This window comes from Lates calcarifer, linkage group LG1 (assembly GCF_001640805.2).
Source record: "Lates calcarifer isolate ASB-BC8 linkage group LG1, TLL_Latcal_v3, whole genome shotgun sequence".
Lineage (NCBI taxonomy): Eukaryota > Metazoa > Chordata > Actinopteri > Centropomidae > Lates > Lates calcarifer.
The window spans coordinates 15,009,742-15,026,134 of NC_066833.1; the positions used below are offsets into that span (position 1 = coordinate 15,009,742).

Sequence of the window (16,393 nt, forward strand, 5' to 3'; positions counted from 1 at the left end):
AGAATCAACTGCCAAACAGAATTGCATTATGTTGTCAAAAATTCTACCATCATCTCATCTGTCTCTTTTATTCCCTTAAACACCAACATATGAACACACCACACTTTTCAAATCTCACTGTGCTTTAACCTGTGTGTTTGTTCACTGTGATGAATTGCCCATGTCAAGCAAGTCTCAAGCCCCTGAAAGTCTATTTCCATACCATAATGAACCAACACTAACAACTGCAACTTGGGAATTCTTTGGAAAATGGCTGGTAGTAACGTTAAGTGAAGTTCATGTGCTGTGAAGCAAACATGGAAAAAATTGTGTATAGTTTTTCATTGCAAGGAAGCTGGAGTACTGACTGCTCTCATTTCTCCTCCTCTTTCACATCTCTGCTCTCCTTTTCTTCACTATACCTCACCTCCCTCTCTCTCTCTCTCTCTCTCTCTCTCTCTCTCTCTCTCTCTCTCTACATGTTCACCAGGCATCCAAGGGGGGGTCTCTGAGGAAGATGCTGGGTTCAGAGCGAGGTGTCGTCGAAGAATGGCTCTCAGAATTCAAGGTAAAGGCTCTCCTTAGCTCTCCATTATGACTCATGTCAGTGAAATGTGCTCACAGAGGTCATTCTCAGAAGCATGGAAACCACACACTGCGGGTTTAACAACTATGATGAAAAAGAATGTGGACTGTGCAAGTGTGTGCATGTCACCTTTGTAATATTTCAGTCCTTTGTGAATTGTGGCCATTTTAGGACAGTTAAGACTCGGAGGCAGCTCAGCTTTCATCAGTGTAAACAAGTTTGAACTTTGTCATGTCATGCTTAAAGCTTTTTTTTGGTCTTCTATATCACAAGCAGATAAACTTTGACTTAATCTGAGAAACACTTCTTAACAATCATCAGAATCAAACATCAAACTTTTGCTTAAGTCATGCTGTTACAGACATTACTGCCACCCAACTTTCTCTTTAGTACTACACACTGGTGAAACTGACAAAAAACAGTAATGCTGAGTCAATTTCATTTACTCATAACTGAAACCCAGACATGCTGAAATGACAACTGGTTTCCCACTCTTGTTTCCCCCCCCCACTACAGTGTTTGATTGTCAAACAAAACCAAGTCTATATGGATTATACAAAATTCAAGTAACTGCTGTTATGCATGCTGATATTAACAGTGTACTGACATACTCATTTGGTTAAGATACACATCTTCATAACTCAGTGCCTTAAGTGAGTTACCTGAGCTCTGTATAAAGACTTCTTGTTTTACCTCCAATGTCTACCAGTTCTTTACTCCACTGCACAGATCCAATGCATCTTTTATGCATTGGATCTGTTTGTGACTGAAACATTTAGGTCACTCATGAATGTAAATAAATGTAGATATTACTTGTGAGTTGACACAAATTTAACATTTAATTATGTATTTCATTTATTTTTGAGCTACTCTTTAGGTGCTTAACTAGTTTTTCTTGTTTACGTCACTCCTCCTTCAAAGACTATGAAGTAGCATTAGGAATACTTTTGTTTTCCTTCAGGCAGTGTGCTATGTACATTAATTAAAACAAGAGACATACAGCCACAAGGTATCTGTGACCTTACCAGCCATAAGTCAGATGCAAAAGTGTATTCAGCAGGCAAGTGGTAGCAGAGATATTGGAAATATGGCTGCTTGAAGACACTCTGTTTCTGAAATGTGGACAATGGACACTGGAAACCGCAACTGTATCCAGCAGGTATTAGGAGTAAACAATACAACGTTCAGGTCAGACTAATGAAACCTGACTTGAACCTAGAGTCTGAGATGTCCTGAAATGGCCACTGTACATTGAGTGTTTAAAATCATATATAAAGGGAGTACAAAGGGAAAAGAAGCCAAAGAGAGGGAATAAGTGCATAGTGCGTCAAGAGGGGTGGCAGAGGATAGCATAAAACTGTGAAAGAGAGAAATGAGGGAGTGTGATGAATAGCAGGGGAAATAGATGCTGTGACTCATGGTGTGAGCAGTGCAGACCAGGCACATTGTGTTCTGTCCTCAAAATGACCACACTGAGGCTATGCTGAGAGTGTGTCTCTGTCTTCTGTCATCTGCAGACAAACACACAGTCTTGACCATTTAAAGAATTTCACCCCAGGATATTTGGGCTAGTCAGATATCATCTCTCTGTGATGTTCAGTGCTTCAGAAGTTATTTATGGATTCTTTTTTTATGAGTGTATCCACTCTCACTTAACCTGCCTTATTGACTGGACCAGTCAGTGATCTATCCTTATTTCCCAGAATGCTTTTGACTCTGCCTAAGAGAAGAGGCCTTTTTAAAGGCAGTTTGAAAAGCACGTGTATAAATAATGAAAGCAATGATGAATGAATATCATGCAGTTGCTTCAGCTCCAGGGTCCTGGTATCGTTAATGCTGGTTCACTGTTGCACTGTCATGGCTTACTAGGACACTTGAATAGAGCAGAGTGATCGTTAATGTTAATAGAAACACTTTTGATTTCCTTCTATGACAAGTGACAATGGCTGCTATGAAAAAAGTATGTGGGTGTGAACTTCCATTTACGTGTAGGTCATACATTGAGGTGGGGAGAGTAATAGCAGACCATGAGGTTTCCTATAAACTTATAATAGACATGTAAAGAAGATGCTTTGTTTGGGTGGCTGCTGGTGGAGAAATGTGTGTCTGCTCTCCTCTGTGATGGTTGTTGAACATCGACGTAAATGCTTAATTGCCCTGCACACCCATACAACTGTTTTCAGTTACACTTTTTAAATATACCTCCTCTCTGGTTGAAGTTGGGTGGAGCTGTATAAAGCTGGTCTTTACACATCTACACACTCCTGAGAAAAGATCTAATCAGGGTACAGAAGCGAAAACATGGATGGAAGTGCATAGGGGCTTTAAATTTCGTATAAAATTTCCTTCCATTTAATACCTCTGTATCTGAACTGGAAATATTTGGATATGACATAGTCAGTGTTTGTGTTTTCTGCTTTTGTTTTCATTACTATTTGAAGGGACAGACCTTATGTGTTGTAGTTGTCAGCAAACCTTTATTCCTCCTTGCTCCAGTCCTTACCAGAAACCCACATCCCCAACTACGCCGGCAGTCTTCATCTAAAGAAGTCCCTGGTGCCGGCACTCTACAGAGTCATACAGGACCCCAACAACGAGGTGACACACAGAGGGCACACGCACACATACACACAAATATATATACAGAGAGTCCCAAGTATGGATTTTTTTAGCTCAAAGAAATGTGTTTCTTATGACTCACATGACGCAATCTCAGTTGGCAACTGACACACAGCTGCAAGGTACACATGCACGCAAAAACACAAGCAGGCAGTTCTCTGGGAGAATATGATGGACAGGCTCAGTGGCAGTGCCAACCACGTCACCTGTGAGACGCAGTGTTCCTTATATACGCACACACAGCACTCTGACAGACTGCAACATCTGCTGCCCACACTGGTAGAGCTTCGCACATAGTCAGAGATTCAAACATAGATACTGTGCTGTATATAAACAGATTTGGTCACAAACTCAGGTTATTATTAGGCATACTGCAACACACAAGCACAGTACCAACAGGGTAACCAACAGGGGTAAACCAGTGTTTTCTCTTTAAAGGACCTAATGACACAATTCTTGAGCAAAGGCCTGAGGCACTCAATGAGACGGGGACTTTAATTTCACTCTAATGATACAGTTGGTGCCTCCAGTTCTCTTTCCCCCTCTTTTCCTCGCTCTTTCATGGCCAATTTTGGGTGTCAAGCAACCACGGATATGAATACCATTAGTGCTTTCAATCTGGCTGCACAATCCCATTAATAAGTGGACAAGCGAATCAAAAGAGGGAGTGTGAGTGCGTGCATGTTGTGTCTGTGTGTGTGAGTGAGAGAGAGAGGGAGGCTTACTTGACTGTTGTGTGCGAGGAGTTTTTTTTTTTTTTTTTTTTGCTGATGACATGGATGCCTTGCCAAGTTCATTAAGGAGTTGCTGCTTATTTCAGGGTCAGCCACAGTCCACACAAGAGTAGTGATGCATAGGCGCTCACTTCACTGACCCCTGGATAGTATACACACATTGACTTAGCTGGCTCCCCTGAAACTACATATCACAAGACGTTCGTCGTAGTGCTTTATACCCTCTGCTCCTGCACATCTCCCACCACTGACCAGCAGAGAACCGTCTCCTTCCAACTATCCATCCCTACCTGTTACAGTCAGGATGACATCTATTCATGTTTTGGAATAAGAGCTGTGAATTAGATACTGTCTTTAATTAGGCATTGATGTCAGTTTTTGTTGATGTAGGTCAGAATTTAGGCTTGTAGAATGATTATGTAAATGCCTTAGACCATTTTCACACTGAATAACCTCATTACAACAACCTAACAACCATAGTGCTTATTCTAGTAAAGTGTCAGACCTGTGCTAATTTGCATTTACTTATTTCTTCCTCCAATTCAGCTGCTGGAGCCTGTGTGCCACCAGCTGTTCGAGCTGTACCGGAGCTCTGAAGACCGCCTGCGACGTTTCACCCTGCAGTTCTTGCCTGAGCTGGTGTGGGTATATCTGCGTATCACGGCGAGCAGGGATCGCCAGAGCAACGGCTGCATCGAGGCCCTCCTCTTGGGCATCTATAACCTGGTGGGTGTCAGGCCTTGTGCGTGTGGTGGTGGTTAGAGAGGAAAGGCATGACTTTTTAGAGGACAGAGGTTTTGCTCTGTGAATTCTAACTTTGCTAGCTATGACATATATTTTCATGTGCCGGTTGGCATCCTGATTTTAAGGTTTCCATGTGGTTGTCAAGAGGAAGGCAACATAGCAGCCATAGAGTGATTGCAGGAAAGGACCTGTGGTGTAAAACTGAGCCAAGAATCAATAACGAATATTCAAATGAGTAATTGCCTTATAGAGAAATAGTGATTAGGAGCATCACTCAGATGTTTCCTTTAGAGAGACTCTTATATAATTGAGCACTGCTGTTGTTAGTACTATCATAACAGTCACAAATGAGCAGTGGGGATGGCCACAGAATCCATATCTGCAACTCTTCAACTCTTCAAACACATGATCTGACTATTGGCTAACTGGGATGGTGTGGCTGTTTTATTGCTGTCAGATGATGAAGAAGGCCTTGTTTCATCCAAACCTTCAACTGAACACTTCTACTATTCGTTAGGTGCATCTGTGTCATAGTTTAGGAATTGCATAATAGTTTGCATGATGTAATTTGTTACTGGTCAGTTTTAAGCTAGGAGGCAGTACTTTTCCTGAAAGCATATCCCTGTCTGACATTTGTTTTTACAACCCTAATGATGGCTGTGAATGGCTCTCCTGGTTTTAAACTGTTAATGAGGAAAAGACCAGAACGTTGATATGCAAATCATCAGTTATATCTGTAGACCTAACTCAGTTGGAGCATTAGTGAGGCTGCTTGTCTCTTGTTGTCAAGAAAGGCGATCTGCAGGGAAAAGCCCAGTTAATGGATAGACCCAGGATAGATTGCATCACCAGGAGACACCCTTGGGGAAATACATAGAGAGTTGGAGATATCAATAGAAAGAGCTCCATGTCAGCTGGTACAGCTAAAGGTATATCCATGCATAATTTATTCCTCCGTGTGATGCACAAACACACACACACACACACACGCATGCACGCTGTACATCTTCATAGTTCTGTCTTGCCTATGGCCATTGCCAACTGAGCTCTGATAAACAGCTTTGCTCTCAACAGTCCCATCAGATATTCAGAGATATACTGCTGCTAGCCACTGAAGGGCAGGACAAGGCCTAAACCAACAGTACGCTGAATGTTAGGGAGAATGGGAGATAAAAGGGATAAAAGCCTTTTTGGTACCACATCTCAAAACCTAGATTATGGATGCTTGGGCAGGGGAATGGATAAACTGATATTTGTTTGTCTGTTTTTTCATTGCACAATAGCAGTTAAAGCACATTTATCTACATTCAAAAACTCGCCCTCTTTCCACATCTGCCATGAATTATAGAGATAAAACTCAGGATTGTTATACACTCATGAGAAAACGCAATTATTTCTGTGTCTCTCAATCACTTTATAATGTCTGCCATCTTCACATGTAGTAGAAAGAATTGCTTTGATGACCCTAACACACCACTTGAATCCTCCTCAGCTCAGCTACACATAATTGGTTTACAGAGCAAAGTAGGAATAACAAACGGCTTTCTACCAAATGAAAAATGCTCAGTTGTGTGTCTCTATGAATGAACTTGAGTATTATTTTGACTGTGATTGTGACTGGTGAAGATAATCAGGTGCTACTTTTAGAAATGGCATCATTTTCATCTTCATTCATCTTTGTGGATTATGTGTCTCAGTGTGAAATTAGAATTGAGTGGTGAAGGTGCTGGCAGTGGCTTTCAGTCTGTCAGGGTCAATAACATGTACAAGCAGGGAGAGGGACGGTGGATTGTACAGCAGTTGTGAACCGTATACTGCTGAATGGTTTCACCTTGTCCTCAGAAAAGAGCTGATGTGGATTTAAGTAGAAACCTTAATTCTAATTAGACATTTACTAACTCCCAGTATAAATTACCACTGTGCACCAGGCTGTTTTCCATTCCCTCAGTGACACAGATTTTCTTATCTTTCCCTCCTTCTCTTTGGTTCTGCAGGAGATCGTGGACAAAGACGGCAACAGCAAGCTCCTGTCCTTCACGATCCCATCTCTGTCCAAACCATCGATATATCATGAGGTAGGATATGTGCCTTTTCACCACACCTCTCTCCTCAGTGTGCTTTACCTTTAACTCCTCCTGCCTTTTTTTTAAATCTATTTAGCTGCTTCTGTCTCCTCATTTCTTGTTTTGCCTTTGCTAGAGAGACTTATTAAAGTCTCTGTTTGGAAGATAACACCTCCTCAGTGTCCAACACCTCTGGAGGTCCATTTTCATTAACCTCACCTCCAGGTCATATCCACCTGTGTGTGTTAAGGTGTCAGTATGCCTCCAAGGTTGGAATATTTACATCTACTCATTTGGCAGACACTTTTATCTAAAGACTTACAAGTGTTTTACTGTGTTTTCACACATCTTATTTTGAAAACATGTAGTATAAAAGTTTGGGCAGGCCAAAGTAGGAAAAAATCTAACTGAGAGCAAATTCTTTGGTGTTTGCATTTTTGCACATCTCTTGACTTTTCTGCTTTGCTTTTTAGTCATTTAAAAGGAAGTAACACTTAACCTTGGCGTTCATTCCTCTTTCATTTTGTTTTAGTAGTCTCTCTGTCTTGCTGGGTTTGTGCAACCCCACCCCACCCCCACCCCCCAACCTCTGACCTGCCTGCTAAAACAGGACTGAGTATCGACTATTGTGTTGAGCTGGAATTTATTAGCAAGGTGTTTAACAGGACACGCTGACCTATTTGCTGAAGACAGAAAGAAGCAGTGTGTCTTTTTTTGTCTTTTTTTGCCTTTTTTTCCTGCAACCCAAAGCAGAGCAAAGAGTGTGCAGTATATTTTCATATAGTGTGATGGCCGTTAGTGGGTGCCTGTGTGTGTGATGGTGAGTGTTGATGAGACTACAGTGTGCTGTGGGCGATTTATCGCTGTAATTACAAGCTTGAGAGGCTCTTCCTCCTTACTGAGAGAATGAAGAAAGCATGAAGACAGGAGGAGGGGATTGTGTGTGTGTGTGTGTGTGTGTGTGTGTGGTGTGTGTGTGCGGCGCGCGCGTGTGTGTGTGAGCTTCCTAGGCTGTACTATGGCTCTGCACATCACATGGCCTTATCCCCAGGCCTCCAGCATTAGCATACACTCCGGTCTCTCTTTTTGAATTAATCCTCCTCCCCTCCTCCTCTGCTCAGTTGCCCAAGATACTTAGGACAGAATATCAATTCAATTTAAGGGTGACTTTTGCTCTGCACACCATCAAAATGAAGTGGCCTTGTGACACATTCTCACCTGGACATAAATTTGGATTCTGCTTAGTCATTACCTGCGCCTATTCCTCTTTCTGTTTTACTTATTGCCACATTCCAATTTCAAAATAAAAAGACGAAATAGCAAAAGAATTCAAATGAGTTTCTGATGAACAAGATCATAGGTAGTTTCTGGCTGTACAGAGGTCATGGTACTGAAGGCACAGAGCTTCTGACACTGTATATAAGATGATGAAGGTCAAGTGATTGATTCATTGAGTGGTGTAACTCAGAACAGTGGATGGTATGGATTTCCCCCAGAAAACAGTTTTTAGCAGAAGTGGTAAAACACCCAAATCATGATGCATCTTGTCTCTTTGACAGTGCCATTTGATGTATAAAATAACACTATGACTTTTCCCCCAAAGATTAATGTTTTAGTTCATAAAATCTTTTTATAATGTTAGTGGAGGTGATCTTTATGGCCCACCTCAACTATAAAACACTGCAGGTAATCCTGATCTGTCAGAATAGGTGTGCAGAAGCCTTTTAAGAAAGTGGAGAGACTCAAATAGAAACACAGATTAAGCTTTTGAAAGGACTAGTGTGTAAATTCTGAGCTTAATGTTGCATGAAGGAATTTGTAGAAGATAAAGGTAAAAAAGCAACACAGATTTTAGCGGAAGAGTTGTACAATCAGCAATTTATCCACTAAAATCTATCTGTTCCCAAGTTTGGAAACAGAAGATTAGTGAGCCTAATAGGAAGAAGTCAAGTGATGCCAGGTACAGTGATCCAGTCAAAGGTGAGAGTGTGGCAGAGGTCCAGCAATAATATCACTCCACTGTAATAAAACACAAACACTAGTCACAGCAGTTTCTCATCTGAGCACAGTGAAGGCCTCAGTTTTCTTGATTAACAATCTGAAGGGCACACCGGCTCATTTGCACCTGCTAGTAACGCACCATCCTCACTGCCTTTTTACTGACATGTTGTAAAAGCCAACATGGTGAGCAAGTGTTTAATTAACTCTGTTTTTCTGTGTGTGTGTGTGTGTGTGTGTGTGTGTGTGTGTGTGTGTGTGTGTGTGTGTGTGTGTGTAGCCATCTAGTCTGGGGTCCATAGCATTGACAGAGGGAGCTCTTTGTCAACATGACCTGATCAGAGTGGTGTACAGCGGCCTCCACCCTCAGAGAGAGACCTTCACAGCGCAGAACAGGTACGGGCTCTGACTCAAACAGCTGTTAACAGAGAGGGAATCATTGGAGATGTAGCACAAACGTCACAACAGAGATTAAATTGCAGCGTCATCGTTGTCTCTTTTTTATTTTTTTATTACAAAACAGTTTCTTTTACCTTACATCCGGTCCTTCCCTGTAAGATGAAAAAGACCTTTTAAGATGATCAGAGTGTAACCCTCGACTCTCATTCAGCCCCCTCTGGCCAGACTCAGAAGGCCTGAAAGCTTTTTTGGCTCTCACATTTTCTCTGCTGCTGTGGATGAATTATAATCTTAGCATAGTAATGAAGCATGCTGGAATCCTGCCAGAAAATGTTTTTCTGCAGCACTGTGTACATTAGTTTGCAGCGACACATGCACTGAGACAGACATACATCTGAACTATCAGAGATAATGTAAGGGCAGCACAGATGAAACTGGCTATCCTGTGTGTTGTCCAGAACAGCACTGCCCCTCAGCTACAATGAATAGAGAGCGTCGTAAATATACTGAATGGATCTCAGCGGGGCCAGCCCTCACTGTTTATCTGGGAATCCATTTGTGTGGCCGGGCCTGAGATAGCGTTTATGAGAAGAAAGCCCAAAGCTCCTAAGAGGTGCTGGCTCTCTCTGCCTGATGATATACAGCCAGGCCATTTACCTCCTCCTGCGCACTGAGTCAATTATGGCCCCTACACTCGAGGTCCTCCTCCTGGTTGTCCTCCATCACACACTCATACACACTCCAAAACACACATGCATGCAGGAGAGATGTACATGTATATTGGAATTTGTACCAGCAGCTAAAATTTAAACATTTCAAAAGGATAGTTTTGTTTTGCGCTCATTTCATTACCACCATTTATTGTTTCATTGTTTTCACCAGTGTTATCTCTGATACTGTAACTGCAACACTTGTGTAAACGAATCATCTAAAAACTGTTTCTGTCCCAGGATATGTTTAAAAAATGTACTTTGTCTAAAGAGTGTGTAGAGAGTGTAGAGATGATTACTGCAGCCTGTTAGGGCGTACATCTCTATTCAATACAGTTGCTTAATATGAACAAAGTTGCCTAGGTAAGCAGTCTGCTTAGTAGACAGTTCATAGAGTTGATAAATTGCTTGAGCAACTCTATATAATTGTCTTCAGCAAAGGTGTCACACAGAAAATGTTGGTCAGAGTGTTTTGTAAAAAAAAAAAAAAAAAAAGGACAATCTGAGGTTGATCTGATATCAGACTAAAGCTGATATTTTCTTAACTTCTCTTTCTTCATGGAGGTAATTTGACCCTAATATGAGGCTGTGTTACTGTGATTGTATTTTGTGGTTGCAGGTTTGAAGTGCTGTGTTTCCTCATGCTTTGCTACAACTCTGCTGTGGTCTACATGCCCCTCTCTTCCTATCAGTCAGTCTGCAGAATGAGCTCACGGTGAGAAAAACGTGTTAAAGTATGTCTTTTATTTATTTGTCTCTATTTTATTTAATTAGAGCTCAGTTGTCTGTGATTGGCTAAATGAAAGCATCATGGCTGGATACCTGTCTGACTCTGTCTGTCTTGGAAATTCTGAGATGCCTTGGGGGGCTTAAGAGAAAGGATCAATGTGGAATGCACAACATGAGGCTCTGCGCTTGATTTGCCGCCCAGTGATTTCACTGCAGCGTGCAGACGGTTCAGGATATGAGGACTTCCTTACTGTGAGCGAGCAGACAGACTGCGCCTGAAGCAAGCTCAGTCTAGACAGACGGCAAACTGTGACTGTGAAGATTTCAGAGCATGAGAACAATGCCCTCTCTCTTAGTTGAGCCTCAAAGTGTAGACCCCGAACACCCCGTCGTTTAACATTGCCTGACCTCTATGGAGTGTAAAGTAGTTAAAATTTAGCTCCTCTTGCTCACTGTTTGATGTGCCTCCTCTTTATTAAGTTTACTCAGGTAGCAACTGATCCTCCCTTTAGTTGTTCTCTTCATCCAGGCCAGTCCAAACTCTGCGACTTCCTACAGTTATAGGACACCTGCAGTTTAAACAGCAAAATGTCTCTAAACCTTCAGCTTCTTATTCCTCCAATACCACCTCCCTTTGTTTGTCCCTTTATTCAGGATGATGTTATTGACCTTACTCATGTGCCCTTGTGTGTATTCCCCCCTCAGGTTGTGTGTATGTGGCTTCCCACGGCAGCAGCAGAAGCTTTGGAGGGAACCGTGCAACCGTGTGCTGCTGGACCCTGAGTTCATGGTGCAGATGCTGACAGCTGTTTATCACGCCATGTATGTATCTTTAAAGCTGAAAGGATGAGTCTTCACAAAACGTTGACACATCATCACCTTTTAAGTTGATATTGTGAAGCTTTTTTTTTTTTTTACAGTTCCTTTTTACACATTCAGCAGTTATGGAGCAACGTTATCATTATTTTGTAGTCGTGTTTCTGACCACTTGATGAAAGTCCAATATTCAGTCAGTTTTTGGTTTCTACCAACTCCTGAGGGAAATATGTGGCTTTTTAGCAACTAGGTTCACCAGCTAGTCACTAATTTCACCTGCTGACCTTGGTGCTGAGCAGGTAGTGTACAGCTGGTTTGCTGAAAATAATAGTATAAGAGCAGGAAGTGGAAATCAGAGCAGTTAAGTTACAAGCTGGACAGAGATTAAAGTTGCTACAAAGTGCTTTGTCATTTTATACATTTTTATAAAAATAGGTTAAATGACTTGCATCCATGCTGTTTCACATCACCAATCTTTAAAACGCTCATCATAGAGAACACTGACATTGTGCAAAACATAACAGATAGTTGGGAGGAAGATGATCTCACATTTGTTCCTCTCTTTAACAGATAAAATAACGTACAGCTTTCCTTTATGAGCTAGATAGCGCAGTGTTTCTCATTTTTGTCGTTTGCCTCTGCGGGACATCTTTAATGAGGGCAGACTTGATTCTAGTTTCCTGTGATCTACTGCCGAAAATGCTAGCACTCTACAGACCGATTACATTGCCGGTGCATTGTGGGAGCAGGTGATTTCATCCCCTATGAGGGCAGTCGTTGCAAAGCTGATTAAGGCTCCTCGATGACAGCTTGTCCTCAGAGATGGATCCCCTGATACAGTAGTGACTGAAATCACCACAGTTAAGGGTGGTGTAGCATGGAGAGTGGGAGAGAATGAGTATGCATTCTGCCTCATCGCCCCCATGAAGGTACACAGCAGCAATCAGGAGATTGGAGCAGTCGGTGCCGCTGGAAAAAAAACAGACTGTGTGTTAGTCTGTGTGTGTGTGTGTAGGTGGGTGTGTGTGTCAGTGAGAGAATAATAGCCTTTTTAGTAATCCCTACCATAGGTCACCTCAGTGCCAGCCGGAGCTCTCATATTCACCCTTGGCCCAAGCAGACGCACGTGAAGGGCAGATAAACATGAATCTGCAGCTCCACACATGCAGAGGGACCTTGGTACTTGTGGAGGACACCCTGGGATTTAGGTTAATATGTCCACTAATGCTACAGCGCTGTAGTGCCACAGGAAGAGAGAGCAGGAGAGACGTGCATGATATCAGTACAAATGTTGATGAGAGATACACACCCTTTTTTTTTGTATCAGGTTTGAAATGTGTTCTAGAGTGGGTTTTTTTTTCAGCCCTCACAACATCAGAGAGTCTGTTTTTACCTACCCATTCATACCCTTCTTTTCATCTTGAGTCTAAAAGGAACCCCAGGTATTTGTCCTCGGCTGTGTGATTGTTGCATGTGCAGGACCAGATCAAAGACAGTTCAGGTTCAGCTGCACTGTCCCTTTTTTAAATGCAATTTACTTATCATCACTGCTCCTCTCATCCCTCTTGACATAATGTGGAGATGTGGCACCATCATCTTATGCAAAGCTAAGGACAACTCCCATCCTTTAGTGAAGTGATAAAAAGTCTGTCCCAGGTTCGACAGACAACAGTGTAACAGAGAGGTATAATCGCTCTGACTTGGGATAAGTGCCTAACTTCTCCTTCCCTTCCTTGCTGTAGCCACAGGCGTTACTAAATAACTAATAATAGTTCAGGAGGATGTGACTCAGACATCAAGGCATCTTGTCAGACACTCCTGTTTATTGAAAATCAGCTCACAACATGACGTTGTTAAATGCCAATGTGCACACATTTGTGTTTTGTGATACGTAGATACAATGGAGAGTGGGAGATGGGGCGGGAAGCTCTGGAGGACATTCTGTACAGAGCTCAGCTGGAGCTTTACTCCCAGCCTCTCCTGGTAAGACCAACAGCATTGTGTATATGGTGATAATTATCCACAGCATGGTAACTGTGAGGCCTCAAAAAAAATAACACTTTTGATCTGCCATGTTTTTCACAAATCAGCACAGGCTGTCCACAATGTTTAAAAAGGGCTTTAAACACTTTAACACCTTCCTGCTTTAGTCATTTAACTGCATATTGATCTGTATCTGTGTAATGTTTCACCTCCAGCTGGGGAACGCCATGAAGAATTCGTTGCCGGAAAGCGCTCCCGATGAGCCACGGGGGCGCAAAGTGCTCCAGGTGGAGGTGACACCCACCATTAGCCGCATCTCCATCTCAGCCATCACCACCGCCTCCATACGGCGCCACCGCTGGAAGAGAGAGGGTAAGACCGAAGCCCTAGGGAGCAGCAGGAAAATCTGCCATCTTGGCTCCGACACACAGCGATGTGAACCAGGCCCTCAGTGCAGGAGTGAACTCAGTAGATGTGACAGTGCAGTAGATCCATTACAATACTTTTTGTTGTCGTCCTCATTATTAATTTAGGGCCCCTGGGTAGGTTGGACAAGAAAGTTATACAAGGAAAGGAACCAGAGTTCGGTTAACCTTATGAGTTGTTACTTTTTGTTTTTTTGATCTGTGAAAGGCCACAAGAGGGATCTGTTTGGTGAGAAAATTACTTTCCTGGTGTTTGTCCTAAGCAGCAAGAAGAAAAACTGTTTCCTGTGTATCAGAATCACACCATTAGCATCATCCAAATGGTGTTTCATGTCAGTTATTGTATGTAAATGTGGTCATATAGTCTCTGTGTTGCAGTGCTTGTGCCACTCACTGCTCCTTATTGCTCTTTTTTTGCTTGTTTTGTCTATTCAGTGTTTGCTGTGCTTTGTATCACCAGTTAAAATGAAGGTTTGTGGTTGAAGAGAAACTCACAACAAAATGGTGCCTTTAGATTCTACTGCCTCCATTTTACTCAGTAGATGGGCAATTAATGGGGCAGTTCATTTTTAAAATATCATGGCATTTCTTTCTTCCCATATTTTGTAGTCTACACATGAATTTACAGACCACTGTTTGGCTTGCTGTGCCGATGATGAGACCCAAATCGGTTGAGGCTTGGTGCCACTAAAGACACACATTTCCTCGTCTGTGTTGTTGACTCCCAGATTGTTTTGACTACTCAACCGATGCAGAGTTGAGCCTCACCGTCAATCCTCCTAGCCTCGCCCAGAACCACCACCACCCTCCCTGGGACGCAGCAGCCAAAGAGGAAAGAGGAGGGCGGCCTAACAGCCACCACAGCAGCAGCAGCAGCATCATTCCCCCCATCACACTTGAGGGTAGGGGACAGGGGCGGACATTTGGAGCAGAGAGGGTCTCAGGGGGAGGTGCCCCTTCAATCTGCATCCTCCCAACCCTACTCCTCCTCCTACCACCCTTCCTCAACTTGAGGGGGTTAACTCTGCCATTCCCTCTTCACTTACCCAGAGTATACTAACTCATCCAGTCTATAAGACCCTCAGCCAACAACCCCTCTACTACCAGACTACTGCTATTTTTCATCTCCATTGAAGAGTGGAAGAGTCGCCTATTCTGGGTTTGAAGGAAGTGTGGCTAGTGGCCATTTTGCATGGGCCTGTCATCGTGTCATATCCTCTCTTTATCCTCATCATGCCTACTCCAGCGTACTCTAGACTGCTACCCTTGTCACTCACTGAGCATGTTGAGTGCCCAGCCTGCAGCTTGACCCTGGGCTTTCTCAACCCTTCATATCTGATAATTGTTTTTTTATTTATTTGTTAAGAGGAAAAATACATCCATTTTACAAAACTGGCACAGAGTACCCGACATCTTGTTGTTGTACTGCCCCTTACGGTGTTTGACAGCACCATAAGTTCTGGGTCACTCAGGCCAGCAGCACCCATCTGCTGCTACCATTCTGCAGGAAGAAGCCTTCCATTTTGTTTTTTTGAGTCCAACAGCTTTTTGTGTTCTGCCATGTTACATTTCTTTCTCTTCAGCTCAGTGAGTGAGAACGAGCCCTTCATCATGCATGCGCACGCTACAGCAAGCTTCGATAATTTCTGCTAGAACATGAAACCCTGGAACACTGACTAATTTCAAATGACAAGCCCAAATGAACAGATGGAGTATTGTCAGTGTTAACAAACCCAATTCTTGGTACAGCAAAAGCTATTCCACCGCCAGGACCTGTTATATGGCCCATTTTGTCTTGTTGAATGTGTGTCCATTTCCATGCGTGGTATTGAAACATCATCCAGATCCTTTGAAATGACGTAACGGTCAGCTCATTCCCTGTCACTGTTTGTCTGAGTGCCATCCCGTCTTCTTCCCATGATCTTTTTTTAAACTCAGTGCAGCTGAGATGAAAGCATCCTTGAAGCTGTTTCATTGATAGAAATCTGCCACCCAGTTGAGAGAGAACAGTGATTATTTTTAGAGAGGACTGATCACTTAGTGTCTTTGTACAGTCTGGAAATTTTACTGCAGAAAAAAATAACTTGTCCTTCAGTTTTGGGCTGCATTACAGTGATATTAGGAATCACCATATTGGTGCTTTTGTATGTTTAAGCCTTTAAACTACAGATTGAATTTACTCTGAAATACCATATGTTTTTTGATTGATTACTTCTAGGAAACAGTTGATTTCCCTTCATTTCACTTGAGAGTGAAAATAAACATACAGACTTCATGAGTTATCTGCTCTAACAGTGAACATTATTGAATATTATTTTTTAATTCTGCTATCAGCTGTAGGACACCTTCTTCTTTTTTACCCTGAAGAAGACTGGTGCGTGATCAACTTTAGCACTCATACTTTACGTAAACAGGGCAGTGTATCTTGAGTTTTTCAGGGAATCCCCTCCCTGGTAGGAAGTGGTTTCCCTGCCCATGCATGAGGAGCAAGCTTTTCTGTCAGGATGCCCTTGTACGCACCATTACGGAAGGGTTTTTAAAATTGTCCATGCTTGACAGCTGTGTTAGTGCACAACAACAAAACATTTCTTATAATGAGAAATATTTG

General features: G+C 42.5%; 1 protein-coding gene across 3 annotated transcripts in view; it reads left to right on the top strand.

The window, feature by feature from the left end:
* Positions 1-16,393, top strand: part of LOC108880450 (protein FAM126B) — a 37,234-nt gene that overhangs the window by 18,803 nt on the left and 2,038 nt on the right. Inside the window, exons 3-12 of one of the 3 annotated variants that reach the window (XM_018671977.2) lie at positions 470-547; positions 3,062-3,163; positions 4,465-4,644; positions 6,657-6,737; positions 9,004-9,119; positions 10,452-10,547; positions 11,267-11,383; positions 13,273-13,360; positions 13,576-13,732; positions 14,514-14,687. In XM_018671977.2, the coding sequence (XP_018527493.1) occupies positions 497-547; positions 3,062-3,163; positions 4,465-4,644; positions 6,657-6,737; positions 9,004-9,119; positions 10,452-10,547; positions 11,267-11,383; positions 13,273-13,360; positions 13,576-13,732; positions 14,514-14,687 (1,162 nt within the window). In that variant the 5' untranslated portion in view covers positions 470-496. The remainder of the gene's footprint in view (positions 1-469; positions 548-3,061; positions 3,164-4,464; positions 4,645-6,656; positions 6,738-9,003; positions 9,120-10,451; positions 10,548-11,266; positions 11,384-13,272; positions 13,361-13,575; positions 13,733-14,513; positions 14,688-16,393) is intronic. The other 2 variants (XM_018671979.2, XM_018671980.2) reach the window with 2 other exon arrangements.